The following is a 24,772-nucleotide window of genomic DNA, read 5'->3' as shown; positions in this document are numbered from 1 at the left end:
AGCCCCTTCTCCTCCTGCCTTCAATCTTTCCCAGCATCAAGGTCTTTTCTAATGAGTTAGCCCTTCTCATCAGGTGGCCAAAGTATTGGAGCTTCAGCTTCAGCATCAGTCCTTCCAATGAGTATCAGGATTGATATTCCTCAGGATTGACTGGCTTGATCTCCTTGCAACCCAAGGGACTCTAAAGAGTCTTCTCCAACACCACAGTTCAAAAGCATCAATTCTTAGGCACTCAGCCTTCTTTATAGTCCAACTCTCACATCCATACATGACCACTGGAAAAACCATAGCTTTGACTAGACGGGCCTTTGTTAGCAAACTAATGTCTCTGCTTTTTAATACGCTGTCTAGGTTGGTCATAACTTTTCTTCCAAGGAGCAAGCATCTTTTAATTTCATAGCTGCAGTCACCATCTGCAGTGATTTTGGAGCCAAAGAAAATAAAGTCTGTCACTGTTTCATTGTTTCCCCATCTATTTGCCATGAAGTGATGGGACCAGATGCCATGATCTTAGTTTTCTGAATGTTGAGTTTTAAGCCAGCTTTTTCACTCTCTTCTTTCACCTTCATCAAGAGGCTCTTTAGTTCCTCTTTGCTTTCTGCCATAAGGGTGGTGTCATCTGCATATCTGAAGCTATTGATATTTCTCCCGGCAATCTTGAATCCAGCTTGTGTTTCATCCAGCCCGGCATTTCGCATGAAGTACTCTGCATATAAGGTAAATAAGCAGGGTGACAATATACAGCCTTGATGTACTCCTTTCCCAGTTTGGAACCAGTCTGTTGTTCCATGTCCAGTTCTAACTTGCTTCTGACCTACATACAGGCTTCTTAGGAGGCAGGTAAGGTGGTCTGGTATCCCCATCTCTTGAAGAATTTTCCACAGTTTGTTGTGATGCACAGTCAGAGGCTTTAGAGTAGTCAATGAAGCAAGAAGTAGATGTTCTTCTGGAATTCTCTTGCTTTTTCTATGATCCAGCAGATGTTGGCAATTTGATCTCTGGTTCCTCTGCCTTTTCTAAATTCAGCTTGAACATCTGGAAGTTCTTGGTATGTGTTTGAGCATCTTTTTAATTTTGTATTGCAGATTATTCTGGAAAAGTTTATTCTGTCAAGGGGATCTGTCATTAGGGAAGTTCCTATGGAGATCAGACCTAGGGTCGGTGACTTTGGTCACTTGGGAACAACTTAAGGTTCCTTTTACTGGAGTAAATAAAGTGGAAAGTGTTAAGTAACTTCTGGCTTGAGAAGTCCTTCATTTACTCCCTCCCTCCCTGCAGGAGGAGGTGAGGTTCCAGGATGTAGGGGTTCAGATTTTTAGACAGTGAGTTTTGTAACTAGAAAAGTAACTTAGAGTGGCTTTGGAATAATCTTTTATGTGACAACCCTCTGGTCTCTAAACCTGGGCCTCTTTCACAGTTAACAGTCACTCCCTCCTCCCCCCCAATAAGATCAGTGCCACCAGGATTCCTCTGCTTTTCTCTTGAGTATCTTCCAAATTGCTTTCCATGCTGCCTTGGTGCTGGCCCTATCCCCTCAAGTAAGTTGACAGCCACCTTGCTTCTCTCTTGGTCATCTCTCCCCTTGTATCTATTTTCCACACTGTTGCTGCAAGTTTTTTTTCTTTCTTTAATCTTAAAGATGTCCTATTTCCAGCACCCATGATTCTTTTTTTAAAAAAATTTAATATGATGTTTAAAGGTTTCTTTCCATTTAGTTATTACAGAATATTGTCTGTATTCCCCATGTTGTACATCCTTGAGCGTATCTTACACGCAGTAATTTGTATCTTCCATTCCCCCACCCCTGTATTGTCCCTCTCTCCCTCCTCACTGGTAACCACTAGTTTGTTTTTTTATCTGTGAGTCTGCTTATTTTTGTTAAATTCACTAGTTTGGGACTTCCCTGGCAGTCCAGTGGTTGAGACTCCTTGCTTCCAATGCCTGGAACATGGTTGGGGAACTAGGATCCCACATGCCTCGAAGTGCGACCAAAAAAAAAAGTAAATTCACTAGTTTGCAACAACGGTTCTTAAATCTCAGTATGCATCAGGTTCAGCTAGAAACTTATTATAAACAGAGATACCTGGGTCCCCTCCCAAATCAGGATCTTGGGGAGGACATTACTGGGCATCAGTATTTTTTAACAAGCTCTGATTTTGATGCATACCAAAATTTAACCATGAGTACATAGGACAGAGCAAAAAAAAAAAAAAACTTGGCATATTAGGCCTCTCAGACCTGGATCTAAATTACTTCTCCAGGTACATTCCCCTGTGGAACCCTATCCTGTATTTAAATTGAAATCTTGAATGTCATATTTTCTCAGGCCTGCAAGCTTCATATGGTTCATTCTGCCTATACTGTTCAATCCAGCATTCCCTGCTTACCTTTCTTTTGAACAGTACAAATGCCACCTTCTCTATAAAGCCTTCCCTTGCATCTCCTTTCAGACTTTGTTTATAGAACTTTATCTCACTGTACTATTTCGTTAACTTCTTTTTTTTTTTTAATTTTTATTTAAAATTAAAAAATAATAATAAAAAAAAATTATTTATTTATACCTGTGGCGGATTCATTTTGATTTCGTTAACTTCTTATGTGTCGGTCTCCCTTGCTAATTGCTAACTCCTCACAGGGGGATTATAATTTATCCATTTTGGTATCTTTAGCAAAGGATAAATCCTTAGCAAGCACAACCTAGCAGTGTTTTTGTATACAGTAGGCAGCTTAATGGAAACAGTGACAGACTTTATTATCTTGGGCTCCCAAATCACTACAGATGGTGACTGCAGCCATGAAATTAAGGAGCCATGAAATTGCTCCTTGGAAGAAAAGCTATGACAAACCTAGATAGCCTATTTTAAAAAGCAGAGACATTACTTTGCCAACAAAGGTCCATCTAGTCAAAGCTATGGTTTTCCAGTAGTCATGTATGGATGTGAGAGTTGGACCATAAAAAAAGCTGAGCACCGAAGAATAGATTCTTTTGAACTGTGGTGTTGGAGAAGACTCGTGAGAGTCCCTTGGACAGCAAGGAGATCAAACCAGTGAATCCTAAAGGAAATCAGTCCTGAATATTCTTTGGAAGGACTGATGTTGAAGCTGAAGCTCCAATACTTTGGCCACCTGATGTGAAGAGCTGACTCATTAGAAAAGACCCTGATGCTGGAAAAGATTGAAGGCAGGAGGAGAAGGGGCTGACAGAGGATGAGATGGTTGGATGGCATCACTGACTCAATGGACATGAGTTTGAGTAAGCTCCGGTAGACGGTGAAGGACAGGGAAGCCTGGAGTGCTGCAGTCATGGGGTTGCAAAGAGTCAGACACGACTGAGCGACTGAGGCAGCTTAATACGCATTCTGTGCATGAACTGATTTACCTGCTATACATGATGAGAACAGAGGTGCCACCAAGTTGCCTATCCAGGGGAGCAGAAGACAGGCGGGGCTGGGTGCGCCTTCTTCCCATGGTGTGTCCTGGACAGCTGCTCGTTTTGATAGACTGAGGATGTAGATCTGACTCCAACAGGACTTTCAGCCACCCTGCCAGCAGGATTATCAATAAATGAGAATTTACCAGTAGCCTATGGCATAATCTGTTGAAAGTTTTGTTTTGGAGGATGGAAGATAAAAGAAAATTTGATTCTTCCCTTGTTATTCCTTGTGTGCCATCCCCACCCCCCCACCCCATCATCTTAAATCCAGATAACCTCTCTTCCTCCGTCTTTCCCACCAGACTCGTTTCATTTCACAGAGACCTGCAGCCCCTCCCCCTGCCCTTTGGCCTTTTTCTTGCTTGTCTTCCTAACCCACGCAGCTTGGGTCTTTAGCCACCTTCTTGCCTGAGTTCTTGATTATCCTTTCACTGCAGCTGCCAAAGTGAAATCTTAATCTTGGGTCAGTTTGTCTGTTAATGTTCAAGCACCAATATCCAGGATGCTAAAAGAATCTTAACACTACACTGTGTTAAGATTGTGTCCATAAGCTGGGTTTTCCAGTCTCAGTGGGACCGTCAGTGCTGCCCAGTGTTCATTTTCCCAGTCAGCTCCCTCCCATTCTCCACAAGCCTTTCTTCTCAGATCTTTGACTTCATACCCCTTCTCTCATCAGTTGACCTTCCTTACAGCCTAGTGGGAGATGCAAGCAGGAAAAACAACAGACACTACATTAGACAAAGTATTGGAGCTGTGGGAGCACTCAGGAGGGAGGGACATCTGATTTGGACCTGAGCAGTCAAAGGCTTCCTTAAAATAGCACATCAGCTAAGCCCTGAAGAGAGTCACAGTCTGCCAGAACAGAGGGAACAACGAAGGAAAAGCAGTTGTTTGGCTGGAGCATTACATGTATGTTACAACAGAAAATTGGAGAGGTAAGTGGGGTCAAATTTGAAGTCACATAAAAGAATTTCGAGTTGATCCTAAGGAGAATGGGGAGGCACTGAACTATTGTGGGAACAAAATCATTTATTCCTGGATTTCACGGTGAACACACCAAGGGGAGAGGAGCAGAAGGCTTGCTGGAGTCATCAGTGAAGAAATGAAGGGTCTTGATGAGATCCTTAGGAAGGATGTAAAGGTCAGAGGAAATAAGGCTTGTAACAGAACCTTATTTCTATTAGTAACAGAGGGAGAAATAACAGAAATAAGGTTCTGTTACAGGGATGGATGGTGGGAGAGGCTCCAGGGAATCCTGGGGAATGGCTGGCTGGATGTAAGGAAAACTGGAGTCCAGGGTCATGGAAGGCAAGATAAGTGTGCATTTCAAGGTTAAGAAGCATGTCCATCCCCACCCCCATACATCCGAGTGATCCTTGTACCTGTCTTTATTCATATAAAGGTACGGAAGTGATGTTTTTTGATTTTGGACCCTAGGTCTCAATTGGTCATGCAGCTTCCGATTTTTTTTTTTTTTTTTCCACTTGGAATTCAGTGCAAAGTATGTAAGGCAACTTGAGCTAGTCTACTGAATAATGACATGATATGCAGCTCAGTTGGTAAAGAATCCGCCTGCAATGCAGGAGACCCCAGTTCAATTCCTCGGTGGGGGAGATCCCTGGAGAAGGGATAGGCTACCCACTCCAGTATTCTTGGGCTTCCCTTGTGGCTCAGCTGGTAAAGAATCTGCCTGCAATGTGGGAGACCTGGGTTTGGGTTGGGAAGATCCCCTGGAGAAGGGAAAGGCTACCTACTCCAGTACAGTCCATGGGATCACAAAGAGTAGGGCACGACTGAGCAACTTTCACTTCACTTCACTTATGCAGAAACAAACCAGCCTAGCTGAGATGATGTCACCAGATGAACTACTCAAGTGAGTCCGGCTCAATCTGTTCAAAAAAAAAAAAAGCCACCTCCACAAAAAGAATATTTTAGATTCCTTAGAACATGCTTCTGCAATACCTTACCATTCTCTGTAATATTCTCACACTCAGGTGTTTCTCATGCTGGATTATAAACACTAGTAGCATAGGGTCTCTATTGGTCTTACTGGTAATTTTCCGGGATGCCACACACTGCCTGGCACATAGCAGGTACTCAATAAACATGATTGGTTGAAAGGACCAGATCCATGGAATGAGTCTCACCAGATTACAAAGGGATAATTTCCAGCAATGAAACTGCATTTCCTCTCAAGCCTTGTGGCCAGTGGTAGATAGAAGGTGAATTATGATGTGTGCAGAACATGGGACCTTGGGGAGTTCCGTAACCAAGAAGAGAAAGAAGTAACAACAGCCAGTGTAGACAAAAGAACTGCTTCTCCCTTCTTCCCCCTCCAAGTTCCTAGTGGAGAGCTGAGCCCAGCATCCCAGATTGCATAGGCAAGCTTTTGGAGACTTTAACTTCACTTTAAAGTTACCTAGCCTACAGCAGCTTAAGGTGTTGGCTTTCTAGGCAGACAGGAGGCTTTTAAGTAGCAAAGCTCTCTGCACTCAGCAAGCCCAACACCATGGGGAAGGGAGACATGGAAGCACCACCCACCTCGGCCTACCGCTCTGTCATGGAGGAGTATGGTTACGAAGTGGGCAAAGTCATTGGCAATGGCTCCTACGGGACAGTGTATGAGGCTTACTACACAAAGCAGAAGGTCATGGTGGCCGTCAAGATCATCTCGAAGAAGAAGGCCTCTGAGGACTATCTTAACAAGTTCCTGCCCCGTGAGATACAGGTTGGAAAGGGGTCTAGAAGAGGGAACTGATACCAAGATACTTAATGGTTCTCAAAAGGGGTACGGTTAGGAGGGGGTGGAGCCAGAAACCACTAAACCACGACTGAATGGCTCACTAGGCAGCTAGGAAAATTTAAGTTTCTTTCCACCTCACCTTCAGACCCTCCAAAAGTAAAAGTACAAAACAGGGTTTGTCCACAGGCCACCAGCCCTCTGGGGTTTGATTCTGTTGCAGAGTTCTAAAAAAGCAGCAGTGGGAGAGGAGGAGGGCTGGAGCACAGCTCCCTGCCTGGGTTTGATGGGTCCCTCTTCTGGAGCCAGGTGATGAAGGTCCTGCGGCACAAGTATCTCATCAACTTCTATCAGGCCATCGAGACCACATCCCGGGTCTACATCATTCTGGAGCTGGCTCAGGGTGGTGACGTTCTTGAGTGGATCCAGCGCTACGGGGCCTGCTCTGAGCCCCTTGCTGGAAAGTGGTTCTCCCAGCTGACCCTGGGCATCGCCTACCTGCACAGCAAAGGCATCGTGCACCGGTGAGGGCGCTGCCACTCAGACTGGGGCCTTTGGGCTCCAGGGGGTTTTATGCACATCTACTTTCTGCTCTCTTTCCCTCACCCTCCCCTCCTTGATCTCCCTCCTGAGAATCTAGGCCCATCCATCCACTTTAATCGTCTGCTCAAGAACACATATTAAGTGCCCCCTGTGAGCAGAGCACTTTATGAAAAGTGATGTTAAGCTCCCAGTAGTCCTTAGCTGCCATCCTCTCCCCTTTGGGTTCTGCTCACAACTCCCTGGCTTTCCTTCCTCTCTGCCCTGTGTCCTCATAATGGCATCTCTCTCCCTTTGCCTTTCCTCATCTCTAGCCTCTGACCCCTGGCCCTTCAGCTCCCAGTCTAATACTAAGCCCTCTCCTGACCCCCAGCCTTTCTGCTGCTGGTAGGGACTTAAAGTTGGAGAACCTGCTGCTGGACAAGCGGGAGAACGTGAAGATATCGGACTTTGGCTTCGCCAAGATGGTGCCTTCCAACCAGTCTGTGCGGAATAGCCCTTCCTACCGCCAAATGAACTGCTTCAGCCACCTCAGCCAGACCTACTGTGGCAGCTTTGCTTATGCCTGCCCAGAGATCTTGCTAGGCTTGCCCTACAACCCCTTCCTGTCTGACACCTGGAGCATGGGCGTCATCCTCTACACTCTGGTGGTCGCCCGTCTACCCTTTGATGACACCAATCTCAAGAAGCTGCTGAAAGAGACTCAGAAGGAGGTCACTTTTCCACCTAACTATGCCATCTCCCAGGAGTGCAAGGTGCTGGCTCCCCTAGGAGGGCTGAAGCCTTGGGTGCCCCGTAGGGAAGGAACACCCAACCTAGACCTCCCGATCCAGGGGAAGGCTCCCCGCCACCAGGGCTATCTCACGCCCACCCTCTGCCCTAGAATGGCAGGGAGGGCTTAAAGGGCCAACCCCTGGGCTTGCACCTGGGATGAGTGATGAGCAGGTTTTAGTCTCTATCTCTAGGCCAGAAGGGGATTCTGCAAGGTTCCCCTCAAGATATTGGCTTTCTGAGTAGACAGGAGGCTTTTAAGGGTAAAGTCAGGGCCACACTCCCTTTCACCAGAGTGGTGTGATGGGCTATCCTGCTTCTTCCTTAGGTCCAGCTGCTCATTGCCTGTGTGGCACAGTAGGGGGCCAGCTCAGCCAAGACCTCTCTCTCCCCTGCCCTAGAACCTGATCCTCCAGACGCTACGCCAAGCCCCCAAGCGTGCCACCATCCTGGACATCATCAAGGATCCCTGGGTGCTGAAGTTCCAGCCTGAGCAACCCACCCATGAGATCAGGCTACTCGAGGCCATGTGCCAGCCCCCCAGCACCACTAATCGTCACCAGTCCTTGGAAATCAGTACCTGAAAGTGGCAGAGGGGGGAGGGGGGTTGAAAGAGGAGCAAAGCAGGAGGGTCTGGGGATAAAAATCTTTTATACCAAAAATAAATAAGTCTAATTCTGTTTTAGTTTCATTAGCTGGAGTCACATTCTTTCCTCAGGGGACCCTTAGCAGGGAACAGTGCTGAGGGTGAGAGGTGGATTTCTGCCCAGAGCCTGTAACCAGTCATCTTGACACCAGTTAAGTCTAGATTGTAATTTACAGTGTAGCTCTTCTGTGGTTCTGAAGGTGGGCTGGGCGAGATGGGAGGAACACCTGCTTCGGAGACGCTTCACTGTTCTGGCTGAGGACATGCTCGCTGCTGTGTGTCTCCATGCACTCCACATGTTCAAGTAGTGGGGCAGAACTTGCTCTACCCTGGTTGCTCTGTTTGTCTACAGTCCAAAGGGACAGCACTGTTCATTCTTTTAGAAACCAGTATCAGGAGGTGGGCAATATTTTGGTTCCTTCCTCCTCCAAATGCCACCTTAACCACCACTGAAACAGTCCCGGGAGTTAGGGTCCCTCATTATTGTTCCTACACGTGGAAGTAACAGTTTCAAACCAAGCCTATTCACTATGCGTTCTGGAGAAAGCAAACCTATTTACCCCGTCATCCGTGTATTTCTCCTTTCCTATCTGTGAACGGGCTTAGTAAAAGGAATATGGGTAGTAAATCATGCGGCTCTCTTTGCAGTGGCACAATTGGGTAAAAAGGGATGAGGGAAGACTTAGGGGCAGCCCCACATGATTCTGGGATAACACTAGACGGCAGTTTCCTTACGCTCAGCACTAGGCATCCCTAGGACAAACCAGCTTGAGAGATGGAACAATATCTGCCTGGAACACACCAGGTTAAGATACTGGAAGCTCCATTTGTTCTACGCTACAGCTCCCCTTTCTCACTCTCATTGTCACTCATTTCTTGAGACAAAGCTCCAAGAACCAGGAGATGAGTTTCAGTGGTAGACAAGGCAGCATAAGCACTAGGGTTCCGTCCACCCAGTTTTATTGGGGATGAGGGCACTGTAATGCTATCCATGGGAGCCCAGGGGCTCTTCCCGTACCAATCCTTCTTCATAGTTGAGCCAGGGAAGGGAGGGCCACAGACCCTTTTCTCAGGCAGGGTCACACCACCACCCTCAGCAGGACCTACCAACAAGGCCATGTTCCTTTAGCTCAGCATTTGGCACTTAAGGAAAAGAGAGCAACAAAGGCAGCGTCAAGCTGACAACCCCAGACTCATCAGGACACCCACTCAGCCAGCTGCTTTAGTTCCGCTTCATCTTCATCCGCTTTGGGAGCTTTGGAGACAAGGACACCCAGAGAAAGACAAGTGTTAAGGTCTCAGCAACTTCCAACCATCCCCTTCTGTAACACTAGGAACCTGCTGAATGCTCTCTCCCAGCAAAGAACCTAAGGGTATGGTCTTGCTTGCTGGGCTGCTGCTAATTCCCATAGCACCTTTGTGCAAATCAGAAGGTGCTCATTTCTCCCAGCATTTGCATCCCTAAACCAGGATACATGGTTTGTGGGGTGAAGGACAAGCTGGATCTCAGTCCCCATTCCCCTTCAGCCAGGTACCCTTATGCAGTTAACAACCTATGCAACTGTAGCAGTAACCCTCTCTGCCTGGATCCTTTGAGGCAGGATGGATGAGGAATAATTTCCCCCCTGTCTATCCCACCCTCAAGTCCTTGAGATGACAGAAGAGCCCTGGGCACCTGGCTCCGCAGGCAGATGTGTAGAGGGTGCACTGGGCAGTGCGACCGGGGGCTCCTCCTCCTCGTCACCCACGTGTAACAACTCTCGGGCCAATTCCTCCTGCTCCAGCTCCTCTAGCTCCTCCAACAGTTCATCCTGGATACGGGAGGACAGGCCACTCAGAACAAAGGAAAATTCTACTTCCAAAAACATACTTTTGGAGTTCCCCCCAAACCTGCCCCACAATTCTCTTGGGCATTCCTTCTGGCTGGTCCCATGCCTTCAACATTCCCTGACCCCTCTTGCCCAGTCACCTCATCCACGTCATCTCCAAAGCCCACAGGCCGAGAAATGGCATCTGAGATCTGCTGGGCCACCTCCTGTTGTTCTGTGATGTCAGCCATCAGTTCATCCACCTTGTCAATGTCCCTGAGAACAAGATACACAGCCCAGAAATCAGGTGACAATCCCCTTCATTTTTTAATCTCACATGAATGACGTCCCTCCTGCCTGTGGCTTCAGACTGACAAATCCAGGGCTACCAGGTAAAAGAGACCCCTGGAAAAGTAAAAAGAGGCAAACATGGGCTGAGAAATGACATGAAGCCACAGTGGGGAAGACTGGTTGCTCTCTCTGAAGGGTCTTAAAAAATGAGAAAAATTGGGACTTCCCTGTGGTTCAGTGGTTAAGACTCCTCACTTCCACTGCTGGGGGCCCAGGTTCAAACCCTGATTGGGGAACTAAGATCCCATAGTTGCTCGGCACAGCCAAAAAGAAAAAAAAAAAAAAAAAACAAACCCAGGAAATCATATTTCCTCCCTAGAATGTCCCAGCCAGCAGAGATCATCTTGTAGTAAGCAAGAAGGCTGACAGAGGTCTAGCCATCACAGGCGTCTCTACTCTAAATTCACATCTGGAGAGGTTTTAAGAGTCACAGCACAAAACCAAGCTACTCTCCCCAGTGCCTGGGTCCCCTCCTCCCCTCCCCCCATACCCACATGTCCTGGTAGGCCTTCTTCAAGCCTTGGGCAGCAAGCTCCATGGTACGAAGCACTTCTGCATTGGTGGTGGCATTCTCAATGGCCTCACGCTGAAATTCCAGGGTGGATAATGTCCCGTCGGTTTGTGCCAGCTGCTGTTCCAACCTTTTCTTCCTCCGCAAAGCCTGTAGGGCAGCTGATCCAGCCCACACCCTGAACATCAGAGCCAGAAGCCCTTGCCTCCCCCGGGCCCTCCCTGGTGGCACCTTTCCCTCCCCATTACCTCTCTTGTTCTTGGTCCCATGCTTCTTGGCAGCTTGTAGCTCCTGTTCAATCTTCTGCTCCAGAAATTCCTGTTTCTTGATCAATATCTTCTCCGTCTCCTTCAGTTTCTGTATTGCCTCTTCAGGGGTTGGCCCCTTCTCCTTCTTTCCTGGAATCCAATGGAGCAGCCCACATTGTGTGAAAGAAAAATATTAGCCAACGATTAAATGGCAACCCACTCCAGTGTTCGTGCCTGGACAATCCCAGGGACGGGGGAGCCTGGTGGGCTGCCGTTTATGGGGTCTCACAGAGTCGGACACGACTGAAGCGACTTAGCAGCGTGGAGTGCATGGTATGTGCCAGGCACTTAATAGTGTTGTTTTTAATCCCCAAATGACCTTCTATAATGAATGTACTAACTCCAGTTTACAAATGTGAAAACAGGCACAAAGAGGTTAACATTTTGATCTAAAATCACAACTACTGTAGTAAGAGACTGCAAGGGAACTGAAATGTGACAGTATGAATTCCAAAGCCAGTATCCTTTTTATTCCTAGCTACATTTCAAGTCATTTCCAATCTTTTTTTTTTCTTTTTTTTAGAACAATTTTGGATTTACAGCAAACTGAGCAAGTGGAAGGTACAAAGACTTCCCGTGTGCCGCCGGCACCCACACATGCATAACCTCCTCATTATCTCGTTCCCCACCAGAGTTCAATCACGTTTTATAATCAGTGTTCCACTTGTTATCCTAGAAGATACTCAAGGTCCTGACTCCACAGCATCAAAGTGAACAGAGCATAGAGGCTAAAGAAAAAAAGTCTGATCTCAATTTTCCCCTGTATCTTCTGCACTTCTAACAGACTTATTTTTAAAAAAATAAAAAAGCTGAAGGCCTGAGCCTGCTTAAGATCCTTCTATACTCTCCACTGCCTACAGAATAAAATCCAAAAAAGGTTTTTTAACAAGATACACAGGGTCCTTCACACACACACACACACACACACACACACACCCACCCACCCACCCATACTCAGAGGTCAGAACTTCTTTTCCCTAAATATACCACACTTCTCCCTGCCTCTGTTTTGCACAGTTACCTTTTCCTAGAGAACCTCAACCACCCTCCCACCCCCGCCACCCTCCACCCACCCCTCCACCCACCCACCCGCCGCTTGGCATACTGCTAGACTCCGGATCACCACCTGGCACCCTGATTCTTCTGTGTACCCCCTGGCTTTCGGGAAAATCTCCATCACGGAGTTGCCACACCACACTGTAAATGCCAGATTTTGCCTGTCTCCCCCACCTCAGAGGAGCTCAAGAGGGCTAACTTTCTTGGGTCACCTCAGATTGCCTCCGGCCCAGCATGAAGGAAGCACCAGTGCTTTGGAAAGGACTGCATGCCAAGAAACTCGTCCCCAAAGCCTCAACAGTGGGAGCCAGCACAGTAGCCACGCCCTCCACTCGCGCCCCCTCCGGGGCCTCAGGCTCTTCCCTCCCAGGAAGGCAGCTGGAACCGCGCACGCAGACAAGGCGGCGGTGCTGGCTCGGGAGAAGGCCGGGCTATAGGGGTTTTCCAGACAGCGTCTCCTGCTCTCCCCGCCTCCAGCCCCCTGCGGCCAGCACCTCCCGGGGACCAGTCTTGCCCGGGCTCACCCCTCCCGAACAGCCGGCCAAGCCCACTCATCGCGACCCTCGCCTCTCCCGCCTCCGCCCCACGGTATCCCGTGCGCTTCCGCCTTGCTCCCGAGTAGGTGCCGTACGCCTCACTCCGAGACCGGCCTCGGCCAATCCCTCCTTAGGGCACCGCGGCGACATCATCAACAGGCGCCAGTGAGACCACTGCTATCACGTGAGCCAACACACCAGCCCCAAACCCACGCGCTCCTCTCAAAGCGGCCGCTTAGTTTCCCGCTGAATAAAAAGGCCGCCCCACTCCAACCCGCAAACAAACTCTTTGTTTCCTGGAAAGAAATGTGCAGGGTAATGCACCCTACTACTTGGGGCCAGTGCAAGAGTTTTTTACGCCCTTGACAGAGCTCGGGAGAGGGGTGGGAATGGGGAGCGCACAAGGAGATCGTAGTCGGTTTGCCACAAGTTCATAAGGCGGATCCAGTGCCTCACGTTCTGGTCTTTGCACCTCTGGATGGCCCACCCCAGGTCAAAACAGAAACAACCCACACAGGGTAAGATCTCTTCTGCCGCACACAAATACACTTTAATAATTTACAAATGGACCTGAAAATGCCCTCCTGATTTCCTTTCAGTTCTGTGCCTCAAATGACTGGACCTCAGAGTCCAGCTTGGGCCTTTGTGAATGCATCTAATCCTTGAGTTAGGGTTTGAAGGCTCATTCCATGCTGGACATGAATGCAGGTAACACCTAGAAAGAAAAGAAGCCACATTTCATCAGGCCTTCAGGGCTCCCAGTTAGGACTCTCGCCTTTTTGGGGGCATCACCTGCATGCAGACTATCCTGTACATACCTCCCAACCCTTTCCCTCTTAGGAAGCCTTTCTCCTCATTCCCCAAATGGCTAGCCTCACCACTTAGTACCCAATTTGCTGACATCTACGATGTTCCTCTTCTCATCATCAAAGAAGATCATCTGAGAGAAAGGAACTCCAGTCTTCCGCTGCAACCTGTGAAAGACACGCTGGGAGTGACCACGCTGGCTTCTTAGCCCCTCCAGTCTCCCTGGTCTTCTCTCTCCCTGCTTCACCATTTATCGCTTCATACCTCTCAAAGTGCGTGACTTTGCTGCCTGGATAGATTTCCCGATGAACAAAGTATCTGACAAGGTCAAAGAGCTCCAGCAGCTGGTTGGCTCCTTCAACCTCACCTGTCCTGAAAAAAGGTGTAGTAGATGGGGAGAATGGAGGGCCAAGGCTGCAAGTGAAGTTAACGTGTAACCAGGGGGAAATCAACTTCTTGTTTGTCCGGGATGGGCAAGCATCTTCCGTCCAGCTTCAATTCCATATCCTTCCTGCCTGATACGGGTACCACTGAGCCAATGTTTATAAAGTTACAAAATGCACAGCAGAGGGTACAATTCGAAAATGTACAAATACCTGCAAATTTGCGCGGCCTAAATTTTTGCAGCCAAAGGGTTACACGGAAGTCTCCTCATACACACATCTCTCAACATTAGACCGACTCAGCCCCTCTTCTTACCGTGAAGCGGCCGCGATGGGTACTCCCAGGCCCCGCAATCGTTCCAGGACCTCAGGCACCTCAGGGTACAGTTGGATGCTCTGGCCCCGCCTATCTCGTACAGTTCCGTCACTGGAGACGGCGAGAGTGCGCTCAGCTCCCGCGGAGCCCCGCCTGGCCCCAGGCCTCCCCAGCCCTGCCTCACCTGTTCTTGTGGAACGGGGGGTCTACGTGCGTGTCCACCCAGAACGGCCAGAGCGTGTAATCTGCGAGAGGGAGAAGATGAGGGTGTCTCAGCCTGCGAGGGCGCAGGGCCTCGAGAGCAGCTACTGGGCTTTGGAGAAATACTGTGCCTTACGAAACTTTCCCCAACCCGGTCCCTCACCTAGATCGAAGACTGCGAGTTTGGGGAGTCGCGCCATGACCCGTGCCCGCAGGCTGTGCGCACGGAGGCAGGCCTTGCTCTCACAGCTCAGTGGCCGCCGGCGGGCCTCAGAGAAACGGCGACTAGAGCGTCGCCAAGCCAAGCTGGGAAGGTCGGCCCAAGACCGCACAAGGGCGCCCTCTGGTGGTGGAGGAGGGGAAGGACCTCAGCAAAGTACCGTCGCCGACAGCTCCTATGACCCTCAGGTCTCTGCAAGGTCTTGTTTCTCCATCCAACCCAGGCTCATCATATACTACTGAACTAGAGGAGCCAAGGAAGGGAAGCCCTTTCTTCTAGTACCCCTCTCTCATTTTATCTCACCGAGACCTAAAGTGATCCATCATAGCTCATCACTCCTCATCCTATCTCAATATCAGCCTCTCCATGGTATAGAAACCTAAGCCCTCAGCAATATTCCAGCCATAAAAGAATGTAGTGTTGATTAAGCTTTTGAGGGCTTTTCTTGAACCAGGCCCAAATGTCCTGTAGCATCTCAATGGGGGAGAACTCACTCTCCTGGTTTCTACCACCCACATCAGTAGTATGCTGAAAGAGATTTAACAACCAGTTTGGGGGGAAGGACTGATTTGTATTGTCAATTTCTGTAAATACTCTTGACCATGGCCAATTTCAAGCTACCAACATGAAGTAAGTTAATATGGGGCTGGGAAAGATGCCAACGATTAGCTCTGGCACAAGTAACAGTTGGCTCTAGCACACTCCTGAGTATACACTTACAGTTTGAGAATTCCTCTAAGGGTATGTTCCCTTCCATTGTCACAGTCCTTCAACCTGGTGTAACTGGGTGTGCACTGGGTCCGTTCTGGGTTTTTTTGGCCACACCCAAAACTAAGATCCCACCCGTTTTGTGGGATCTTAGTTCCCCAACCAGGGACTTAACTCCAGCCCTTAGCAGTGAAAACAGGGAATCGTAACCACTGAACCACTGGGGAATTCCCTGGGTCCACTTTGATTTCAGTCACATTTGTGCAATAGAAGAAAGATTCCAGGAGGTCAAGAAATATTTTATTGAGAACCAGGGACACAGCCATAAGAGAGGGAAGCACACAGGACTGCAAACTAAAACCCAATAGCCAGCAAGGGCCCTTTGGGCCAGGAACACTGCCTCCTGGGGTCCTCACAATCTCCCACCAACAGACACACAAGACTGGGCATCCAGGGGAGGGGGTAGTGGCTCTGGTGTCCCACAGAGTGAGAGGATATATGATGCCTCATTATGAGTGACAGGGCAGGGAGGTAAAATGGAGCAGAGTCCGTCACTGCCTAAGACCACCTCCTCCTCTCAGAGCCAACACCAGATGGAGGACTGAACCACCTAATATCTTGTAATCAGCTGCTGTCTTCTCATCATTCCTACAAGAAGAGGCAAAAAAGAAAAAAAAAAAGGTATTAGCAATACCCTTTAGAGTGGCGTTCTTAACCTGGGTTTCACGGATCTCTGGAGATCTATGAATGCATATGAGAAAAAAAATTACATCTTTTATATTTTTACTAATCCCCAACTGTAACTTGATATTTCTTTCAATTTTGAACACAGACAAAAGCCCACAGGGGTATTAGCAATATGGGTAACCTGTTAACAAGAGAAATTAGAGATATTTTCAGACTTCCCTGGTGGCTGAGTGGTAAAGAATCAACCTGCCAATGCTGGAGACAGAGGTTCAATCCCTGATCTGGAAAGATCCCACATGCCGAGAAACAACTAAACCCATGTACCACAACTGTTGAGCCTGTGCTCTAGATCCCGGGAGTTGAAACTACTGAAGCCCACATGCCCTGTAGCTGGTGCTCTGCAACAAGAGAAATCACGGCGTTGAGAATCCCATGCACTTCAACTACAGCAAAGGCAGCACAGCAAAGACCCAGCATAGCCAAGAAAAAAAACCCATCAGCATACTTTCATTTCCATTCCATACTTACATCTGTTTGCCACTGTAGATGAGCCGCTGCTGCTGTGGTGGAATTCCCTCTTTCTCCTCCACACGCTCCTTAATTCGTTCCACCTTTAGGGGTACAAGTAGTCAGGGGCTGCTCAGGGGGAGGGACCATGGAAGTGGAAAGAACAAGAGCTATGCAGATAGCATGAGAGCAAAAGGACTAAGTTCATCAGCATACCCAGGCAAAGGTACATGTAGGGAGATAGGCTTGGAGAGGTACTGGGCATACATTACCTTGTCCGTGGGTTCAATGTCAATCTCAATCTCCTTTCCGGTCAGCGTCTGAAATAGGCAAGGGCTTCCTGAGTCTTATAGTTCAGTATACAATTTGTCTCCTAGGTAAAACATCCTGGCCTAGCCTTGGGGGATCGACTTCCTTTTGAGAAATGCACACTCTCAGCAAAGTTGATTTGAAGTGTCAGGAGTATTTGCTCATACCCAATTTCAGACATTTTTAGGCTGTGAACAACTTTGACAGGGGAAGAGTCTGTAAACCATTTGACCTCTTAATCTCACAGGTCATCTCATCCCCCACCCAATTAGAATCCATGAGGATACTATAACTCCTTTGGATAAGACGTCAATGAGAGTTGTCCTAAGGAGAGTATTCCTTTGAAAAGGACCTTGTTTTATGTACTAATGCTAGAAATTAACACTCAGATAATTCAAAGCATTCTCAAGGACACTAGAGATCACCTCTGACCAGCTTTTTAAGCCATACTAGAACTCAACATTCTATTCTTCTGTATCTTCTCCAGATTTTCACCTAAATCCTAAAATTGCAGCTCTGGTCTTCTTGACTTCTTCCATAGGCTAAAGGTTGCTGATACCCAAAACACAACTGTACACTTACAAATACTGTGCTTCATCCTATCTTATCTCCCATCCATCCTTGCTCTTAAAGTTCCACCTGCATCAGTCTACAGTAATCTAGACTACAAATGGACAGTCTAATTTAGGGGCATTTTCTTTGCTTCTACTGTTTTCCTTGTTGCCATCCCCTCTTCCACTCCTTCTCAAACCTTTAAGGGACCCTTTAAGATTGATGGCTTGTCACCAATGCACTTTAATAGATATTACAGCTAGTTAAGTGTCAAACTCTCCAATTTATACTCCAACTTCTTAAAGGACAGAGACTGTTCAATCTTCCCAGTCTAAGCACAAAGTATGGTGTTTGACATATAAGCAGTCAATAAATAATAATGGAAAGGCTAAATACACTGGTGGCTCAGACGGTAAAGCGTCTGCCTACAACGCAGGAGACCCAGGTTCAATCCCTGGGTCAGGAAGATCTCCTGGAGAAGGAAATGGCAACCCACTCCAGTATTCTTGCCCGGAAAATCCCATGGACGGAGGACCCACAGTCCATGGGGTCACAAAGAGTCGGACGCAACTGAGCAACTTCACTCACTAAATACACTGAAGATCATGTTATGATCACAGCCAACACTTACTGAACACTTTCTAAGAGTCAGAAACTATACCAAGTGTCTTAAATGCATCAATATTTAATCCTTGCAAGTAACTTGAGATATGTACTATTCCTATAACCATTTATAGATCAGGAAAATGGGGTTTGGACAGGTTAAAAAGCATGCCTATGATGTCAAAAGGACAGTGTGGATCCAAACACAAATTCGCTGGCCCCAGAACCAGAGCTTTTAGCTCCATATTCAGCACTGCCTGAGTCTGGCTGATCTAGTGCATGCGTGCTCAGTTGCCAAGTCGCATCTGACTCTTTATGACCCCGTGGACTGTAGTGCGCCAGGCTTCTCTGTCCATGGGACTTTCCAGACAAGAATACTGGACGAGGTTGCCATTTCCTTCTCCAGGGGATCTTCCTGACCCAGGGATCGAACCTGCATCTCCAACTCCTTCCTTGGCAGGTGGATTCTTTACCACTGAGCCACCTGAGAAGCCCAGGTGACCTAGTATTGGGACTCGATGTACACTCCTGTGGCAGATAACAAAATAACATATGGTTCCCACTTATGGGGTCAGAATGAAGAAAGGACATAAGACCTAATTTCTCAACCATGACAATGGCTCAGTACTAAGGATATTAAAAAAAAAAAAAAATGCAGGAGTAACTCCCTTGGATTGACCTGTTTGGATGCAAAATAATAAATTACAATAGTGATTCTTAAGTTTCCACCCCAAACCAAGCTGGTCTATATGAAAATTCAATAGTCTATGTTAAAATGAGAAAAGGAATAGCAACAGTGAGATTTTCATGAAGCTAAATATGTGCATGCGTTCTCGATTGTGTCTGACTCTTTGTGACCCCATGGACGGTAGCCCGCCACACTCCTCTGATTTTCTGCAAAAATACAGGAGCAGGTTGCCATTTCCTACCCCAGAGAACCTTCCCAACCCAGGGATCGAACCTGTGTCTCTTGCATCTCCTGCACTGGCAGGCAGATTCTTTACTACTGTGCCACCTGGGAAGCCCTGAAACTAAATATATTCAGCTGTTAAAAATCCTTTCATGAAATGACAGTGACAATATACGGTATTTTTTTTAGGCTCTTTCCTGACCAAATGAAAAGTATACAATTCTGCGTTGTCCACAAATATTTCACTTTATTGTTCTTAATGCAAAGACTCTTTAACCAGACAATTCTATCTTTAGGTAACTAACCTAAAGGAAAAACTTGAAATTTCAGTACATATTCAAAGAGGAACATATAAAGTATACTGTAACACACATTGGAGAAGGAAATGGCAACCGATTCCAGTGTTCTTGCCTGGAGAATCCCAGGGACGGGGGAGCCTGGTGGGCTGCCGTCTATGGGGTCGCACAGAGTCGGACACGACTGAAGTGACTTAGCAGTAGCAGTAACACCTTTTATAAAAGCAAAACACTAGAAATAGCTTGCTGCTGCTGCTGCTGCTGCTAAGTCGCTTCAGTCGTGTCCGACTCTGTGCGACCCCATAGACAGCAGCCCACCAGGCTCCCCTGTCCCTGGGATTCTCCAGGCAAGAACACTGGAGTGGGCTGCCATTTCCTTCTCCAATGCATGAAAGTGAAAAGTGAAAGTGAAGTCGATCAGTCGTGTCCGACTCTTAGCGACCCCATGGACTGCAGCCTACCAGGCTCCTCTGTCCATGGGATTTTCCAGGCAAGAGTACTGGAGTGGGGCACCACTGCCCTCTCCGAGAAATAGCCTAATGCCTATTAATAAGAAAACAAACTATGGTACATCCATAGAATGATATATTTATTATGCAACAGCTTATACACAGACATGGAAAGATCTAAAAGAATATACGATTAGTATCACTTTCTACATGTAGATATATACATACATACATAAAAAGGATTAAAAGTATACATATCTCTTAAAATGATGATTATCCTTGAGAAGAGGAGTAGGACTGAGCACAGGGTTTACCAAACCTGACTCTCCCTTTATCTGTACTATTTACATTTCTAATAAAAATATATTCCTTTATCATATGGATATTAATAAATATTCATTCTGATTTAATAATAACAATTTTTAAAGAGTACAAAAAACTCTAACAGGAGGCCTAGAACTGCCCTCCCAAGAGTTGGATGCTTGTGCTTTACAAGGTTTGAAAAAAATTACTGGTTTATAAATTCTAAAAGTCTAGGACTGGTTCTCTTGTTTCTGAGATTGACTACAAAAGCCTATGAATGTATCCAGACAGCATTCTGGCATATGGCATCCCAGCAACAACGCTTCTGGGAAAATAATATGTCCAAAAATATATCTATGATAATGGGACTGCAACCTTTTGAAACTGCAAAACTAGAAAGAGCAATTTAAGGTTAAATTCAAGGTTAAATAAATTATGGTACAGACACAGGGGGAAAACCACAGACTCCTCAAATTGTGTTTAGATTAATAGTATAATTCTAATTTTGTAAATAAATAAATCAACATATGTATTTATATGCTTTCAAAAAAGTTTGAAAGGATATACACATCAGTGCTTTTGAGTTGTGAGATTATGGCTGACTTAAATTACTTTTTTTGTGCTTTTTTGTATTTTCCTTTTTTAAAAACCATGAACACTCTGGAATAAAAAAAAAAATTAAAATAATGTCCTTGATGAGAGTAAAGTAGCACCGTCTACTAGAGATAGAAACTTAGTAACAGCCACATATACAATATTAAATATTCTAGTAGCCACATTTTTTTAAGGTGCAATTTTAATATTCTGAAACCCAATATATGCAAATTATTAATATATTTTACATTCTTTTTTCTAACTAAATCTCCAAAATCCTGTGTGCATTTCATACTTACAGCACACTTCAATGCAGATGGTAAGTTTTCATCTCAAATACTTGATCTGTATTTAAATTTCATAATTTACAGTTGATGAGACTTCCCTGGTGGTCCAATGGTTAAGAATCCACCTTGCAACGCAGGGGATCAGGGTTTGATCCCTGGTAGGGGAACTAAGATCCCACATGCCAAGGAGCAACTAAGCCGGAGTGCCACAACTACTGAGCCGGAGTCCATGTGCCACAACAAAAGATCCCACATGATGCAACCAAGATCCAATGCAGCCACATAAATAAGTATTCAAAAGATTAAAATTTTTTTCATAATTTACAGTTGAAAAAGATTTACATTCCCAACTTGTTCCAAACAAGTTAAAAGGTTTCCCAGCAATGGCACCCCACTCCAGTACTCTTGCCTGGAAAATCCCATGGACAGAGGAGCCTGGTAGGCTGAAGTCCATGGGGTCTCTAAGAGTCGGACAGGACTGAGCGACTTCACTTTCACTTTTCACTTTCATGCATTGGAGAAGGAAATGGCAACCCACTCCAGTGTTCTTGCCTGGAGAATCCCAGGGACGGGGGAGCCTGATGGGCTGCCGTCTATGGGGTTGCACAGAGTTGGACACGACTGAAGTGACTTAGCAGCAGCAGTAGCAAGGGCTGAATAAAGTTTTAGTTCTTATATTTAACTAAAATGAAATACAAATAAAATAAATAACTGAAATAAAACTTCCAATTCCTCAGTCTCACTGGCCACATTTCAAGTGCTTGATAGCCCACGAGGGCTAATGGGCACTGTGCTGGACACGGCTCAGCATTCCAGCTTATGTAGGAAGCAACAATAAAATCAGAATATCCCCATTTTGTAAACTCCAGTGCAATAATAGATCTAGGCAACTACTAACATCACAGAAAGCAAAACCACCTGACAGAAGTAAATGTCACAAAACCACCCCTGAATTATTCTCATATGAACAGACAAACAGGACTACCTGAGCCTCTAGATCTTATTATCAATTGACAGGAAATAAAGAGGAAAGAGATATATTAAAAGACTACATGGGGATGTAGTCAGCAAAATCCAAAACATAGGAAACTCTATGGGGCCAATAATCTAGGTTATTAAACAAGAAAAAATCAGGGAAATGTAGAATTACAATTTTAAAGAGGCCTAAAATACTTACCAACCAAGCACAATGTATGAATTTTAATTGGATCCAGATTCAAACAAATTGTAAAAAATAAATAAGACAATGATAGTGAGGAGTTATCATTGATTTTTGAGGTGTAATAATTATGGTTATGTTAGGAAAAAAATTCTTTTTTACAGATAAATACTGAAATATGTACAAATAATACATGGTACACTATCTGGGGTTTGCTTCTTAAAATATCAAGTAAGAAAAGTAGTCAGGATAAATAAAATAGGATTGGCCATGAGATGATAGTTTTGAAACTGTGTATAGGGTGCTTTGGGCTTCCCTGGTGGCTCAGTGGTAAAGAATCCGCCTGCCAATGCAGGAGACGGGTTTGATCCCTGGGTCCAATCCTTGGGCTGGGAAGATGCCCTGGAGAAGGAAATGGCAACACACTCCAGTATTCTTGACTAGGAAATCCCATGGACCTAGAGGAGCCTGGTGGACTACAGTCCATGGGATCACAAAAGAGCTGGACATGACTTAGTGACTAAACAACAACATAGGGTGCATTATTCCTTCTCTTTGCTGTTTATATGTTTGAAATTGTCCATAAATTAAAACTGCCTAAAACTGAACAATTAAAAATAAATAAATAAAACCGAACAATTTTAAAAGATCACGTCATACTGGGTTTCTTCCCTCAAATCTGATCATTGTGACCTAGGAATACATCTAATGGTATTCAACTGAACTATGATGAAGCTAAACTTAACATTCTGCTCTAAGCACTGGAGGGGATACAAAAGAAATTAAGTGACTCAGCCTCTGTCAACAATCTTTTTCAAGTGAAGATTTACAATCAACAGACAATGAGACATACAATTAATAAAACAAACCAACATACAAGGAAATGCCATACTGATTATTATTGTCCAAATACAAAAGTTCAATGACAAAATGCTGTGGTGGGGGAAGACCAACAGTGATTAATTTAAACCTGACTGAGGTAACATTTCACTGCCTTATAACAGCTAAAATAAAGACAGGTGCAGAGCAGCTAGAATGCTTACTCATTGCAGGTGGGGATGAAAAATGGTGCCACATTTTGGAGAACTGTTTGGCAGTTTCTTTTAAAGTTATACATGACCTAGTAATTCCATTCCTTGGTATTTATCCAAAGGAAATGAAAATATGTGGTTTAGTTGCTAAGTCGTGTCCAACTCTTGTGACCCCCATGGACTGCAGCCTGCCAAGCTCCTCTGTCCATGGGATTCTCCAGGAAAGAATACTGAAGTGGGTTGCCATTTCCTTCTCCAGGGGATCTATCTTCCTGACCCAGGAATCGAACCCAAGTCTCCTGCACTGCAGGCGGATTCTTTACTGACTGAGCTATAAGCTGTAAGTCATTATTCAAATTTTAAAAAACAATGACCTTTAAAATACTGCTTGGCCCCAATCCTTAGCTAAGAGGTAGTTCAGAAGAGCTAAAGATGTTAATTGCTATTATGCGTGGTAAATACACTAAGGAGCAGACGCAGTAACGACAGACTTACTTAGCAGTTAAAAAAAAAAGTTTAACGTTGCACTGCACCAATTGTTAGTTTTTTGTCCCTCCGTCTTAAGGCACAAAGGAGGAAACTGCAGGTAGGGCTAATGAGGGTTGGGAATTAGTGAAGAACCATGGGAGGCGGGATGGAGATCGCGTACTAGGATACTGATAACTTGCCTCAGTCAAGGAACTGAGGCTAGTCCAGGATGCTGGCTCAGAAAGGCAGGCGCTGACTGAACACGCTCCCACCTTTGGTTCCTGAAGGAAGGCTGAGATACTACATCTTGGCAACAACTAGCCAAGGCTTACAGTCTAGTTTCTGGGAGGCCCCATTTCCCACAAAAGGCTAACGCTTTTGTGCTGTGCTGTACTCGGAGTAGCCTACGTTAGGCGCTGGGAGAACCGGGTAACTTGGGATGAAGGATGGGGAACAGAGCTCATTCCAAAAAAACCGAGAGATAAGGAGGCCAAGATGCTGCTAGGCCTTCTCTAAGACCGCGGGGGTGCATACAAACAGCGAGACTTCGGACAAAGGCGGCCCTGAAGTAAAAGCAGGTAAGGAAAAGTCTCCTGACGGGGCCAGCCCCCTGCTCTCAAAGTCCTCTTGGGCCTCCCCCCTACCTCCCGGCACCCCTCGCGCGGAGCCCCGAAGCTGTCAACCCCCTCCAGGCTCGGGAAAGGCGTGGTTTTCCTTCCCGGTTTCTCCCTTAAGGCACAGCGGCCAGCCCAGTACCACTGCGTCTTGGCAAGGCTGGTGGTGCTCCCACCTTCACTTTAATTAGCATCTTCTTCTCAGTTTGGGGCTGCACACAGGCAAGTTGCTGCTTCTGCCGCTACGGTCGCCGATGCCTCTCCCCAGCACTCCGCCGGCAGGAATCACTTCTACTTCCGGGTCACAGCCAGGCTCCACCCCTGCCTCGCATTCCCCCTCTCCCTTCTTTCCAAGGGGTTCCGGAAAGGCTCAGGAATATTTCTGCGTTTCGTTTCGGTAGCGTAGTGAAAGAAAAAAAAGAAAGTAAAAAGGCAGCCAGCTTAGTCACAGCAGAGATGACAATTCTGAGAGTCCCCAGTGAGTTGGGGCTAGTAATAAGAGGGCACGGAACGAACTACTCCTCCCATCATGCCAAGGGGCAGCTCCGCGCGTCTCACTCTGGGAGTTGTAGTCCCCTGTCCCTCGGATCCGACGGCATCCTCAGTGTGTGAACTCTGTTATCCAGAAGGCCTTGCACGGCTGCCACCGAAGCCGGAATTCCTCGGCT

At 46.3% G+C, this 24,772-nt stretch overlaps 4 protein-coding genes across 11 annotated transcripts; 1 reads left to right on the top strand and 3 right to left on the bottom strand.

The window, feature by feature from the left end:
- Positions 1-1,337: 1,337 nt before the first annotated feature.
- TSSK4 (testis specific serine kinase 4) lies at positions 1,338-8,169 on the top strand. 4 transcript variants are annotated; one of them, XM_024997741.2, is made up of 4 exons: positions 1,338-4,368; positions 6,483-6,697; positions 7,087-7,468; positions 7,886-8,169. In XM_024997741.2, the coding sequence occupies exons 1-4, from the start codon at positions 4,345-4,347 to the stop codon at positions 8,066-8,068; spliced, it is 804 nt and encodes a 267-aa protein (XP_024853509.1). In that variant the 5' UTR covers positions 1,338-4,344; the 3' UTR covers positions 8,069-8,169. The 4 variants fall into 4 exon arrangements, with proteins under 4 accessions (XP_024853509.1, XP_024853507.1, XP_024853508.1 ...); XM_024997739.2 differs by lacking the exon at positions 1,338-4,368 and adding an exon at positions 4,914-6,161; XM_024997740.2 differs by lacking the exon at positions 1,338-4,368 and adding an exon at positions 4,914-6,161 and having other exon boundaries at positions 7,813-8,169.
- A 904-nt stretch (positions 8,170-9,073) lies between these two features.
- On the bottom strand, positions 9,074-12,805 carry CHMP4A (charged multivesicular body protein 4A). Its single transcript, NM_001128504.2, has 6 exons — positions 12,689-12,805; positions 11,049-11,198; positions 10,784-10,961; positions 10,100-10,214; positions 9,806-9,941; positions 9,074-9,385 (listed from the first exon to the last, which is right to left on the bottom strand). Exons 1-6 carry the CDS (start codon positions 12,717-12,719, stop codon positions 9,327-9,329), a joined length of 669 nt encoding a protein of 222 aa, NP_001121976.1. The 5' UTR covers positions 12,720-12,805; the 3' UTR covers positions 9,074-9,326.
- Positions 12,806-13,219: 414 nt separating this feature from the next.
- MDP1 (magnesium dependent phosphatase 1) lies at positions 13,220-14,720 on the bottom strand. 5 transcript variants are annotated; one of them, NM_001164221.1, is made up of 6 exons: positions 14,571-14,720; positions 14,391-14,451; positions 14,207-14,317; positions 13,772-13,879; positions 13,589-13,674; positions 13,220-13,415 (listed from the first exon to the last, which is right to left on the bottom strand). In NM_001164221.1, exons 1-6 carry the CDS (start codon positions 14,605-14,607, stop codon positions 13,324-13,326), a joined length of 495 nt encoding a protein of 164 aa, NP_001157693.1. In that variant the 5' UTR covers positions 14,608-14,720; the 3' UTR covers positions 13,220-13,323. The 5 variants fall into 5 exon arrangements, with proteins under 5 accessions (NP_001157693.1, XP_005211442.1, XP_010807285.1 ...); XM_005211385.4 differs by having other exon boundaries at positions 13,579-13,674; positions 14,571-14,679; XM_010808983.4 differs by having other exon boundaries at positions 13,602-13,674; positions 14,571-14,679.
- Positions 14,721-15,616: 896 nt separating this feature from the next.
- NEDD8 (NEDD8 ubiquitin like modifier) lies at positions 15,617-24,367 on the bottom strand. Its single transcript, NM_174764.3, has 4 exons — positions 24,281-24,367; positions 16,802-16,849; positions 16,551-16,633; positions 15,617-15,983 (listed from the first exon to the last, which is right to left on the bottom strand). Exons 1-4 carry the CDS (start codon positions 24,296-24,298, stop codon positions 15,887-15,889), a joined length of 246 nt encoding a protein of 81 aa, NP_777189.1. The 5' UTR covers positions 24,299-24,367; the 3' UTR covers positions 15,617-15,886.
- Positions 24,368-24,772: the final 405 nt, after the last annotated feature.

The sequence above is a fragment of the Bos taurus genome, chromosome 10, assembly GCF_002263795.3.
Source record: "Bos taurus isolate L1 Dominette 01449 registration number 42190680 breed Hereford chromosome 10, ARS-UCD2.0, whole genome shotgun sequence".
NCBI classification, from domain to species: domain Eukaryota; kingdom Metazoa; phylum Chordata; class Mammalia; order Artiodactyla; family Bovidae; genus Bos; species Bos taurus.
This window is presented reverse-complemented; position numbering and strand designations above follow the sequence as displayed.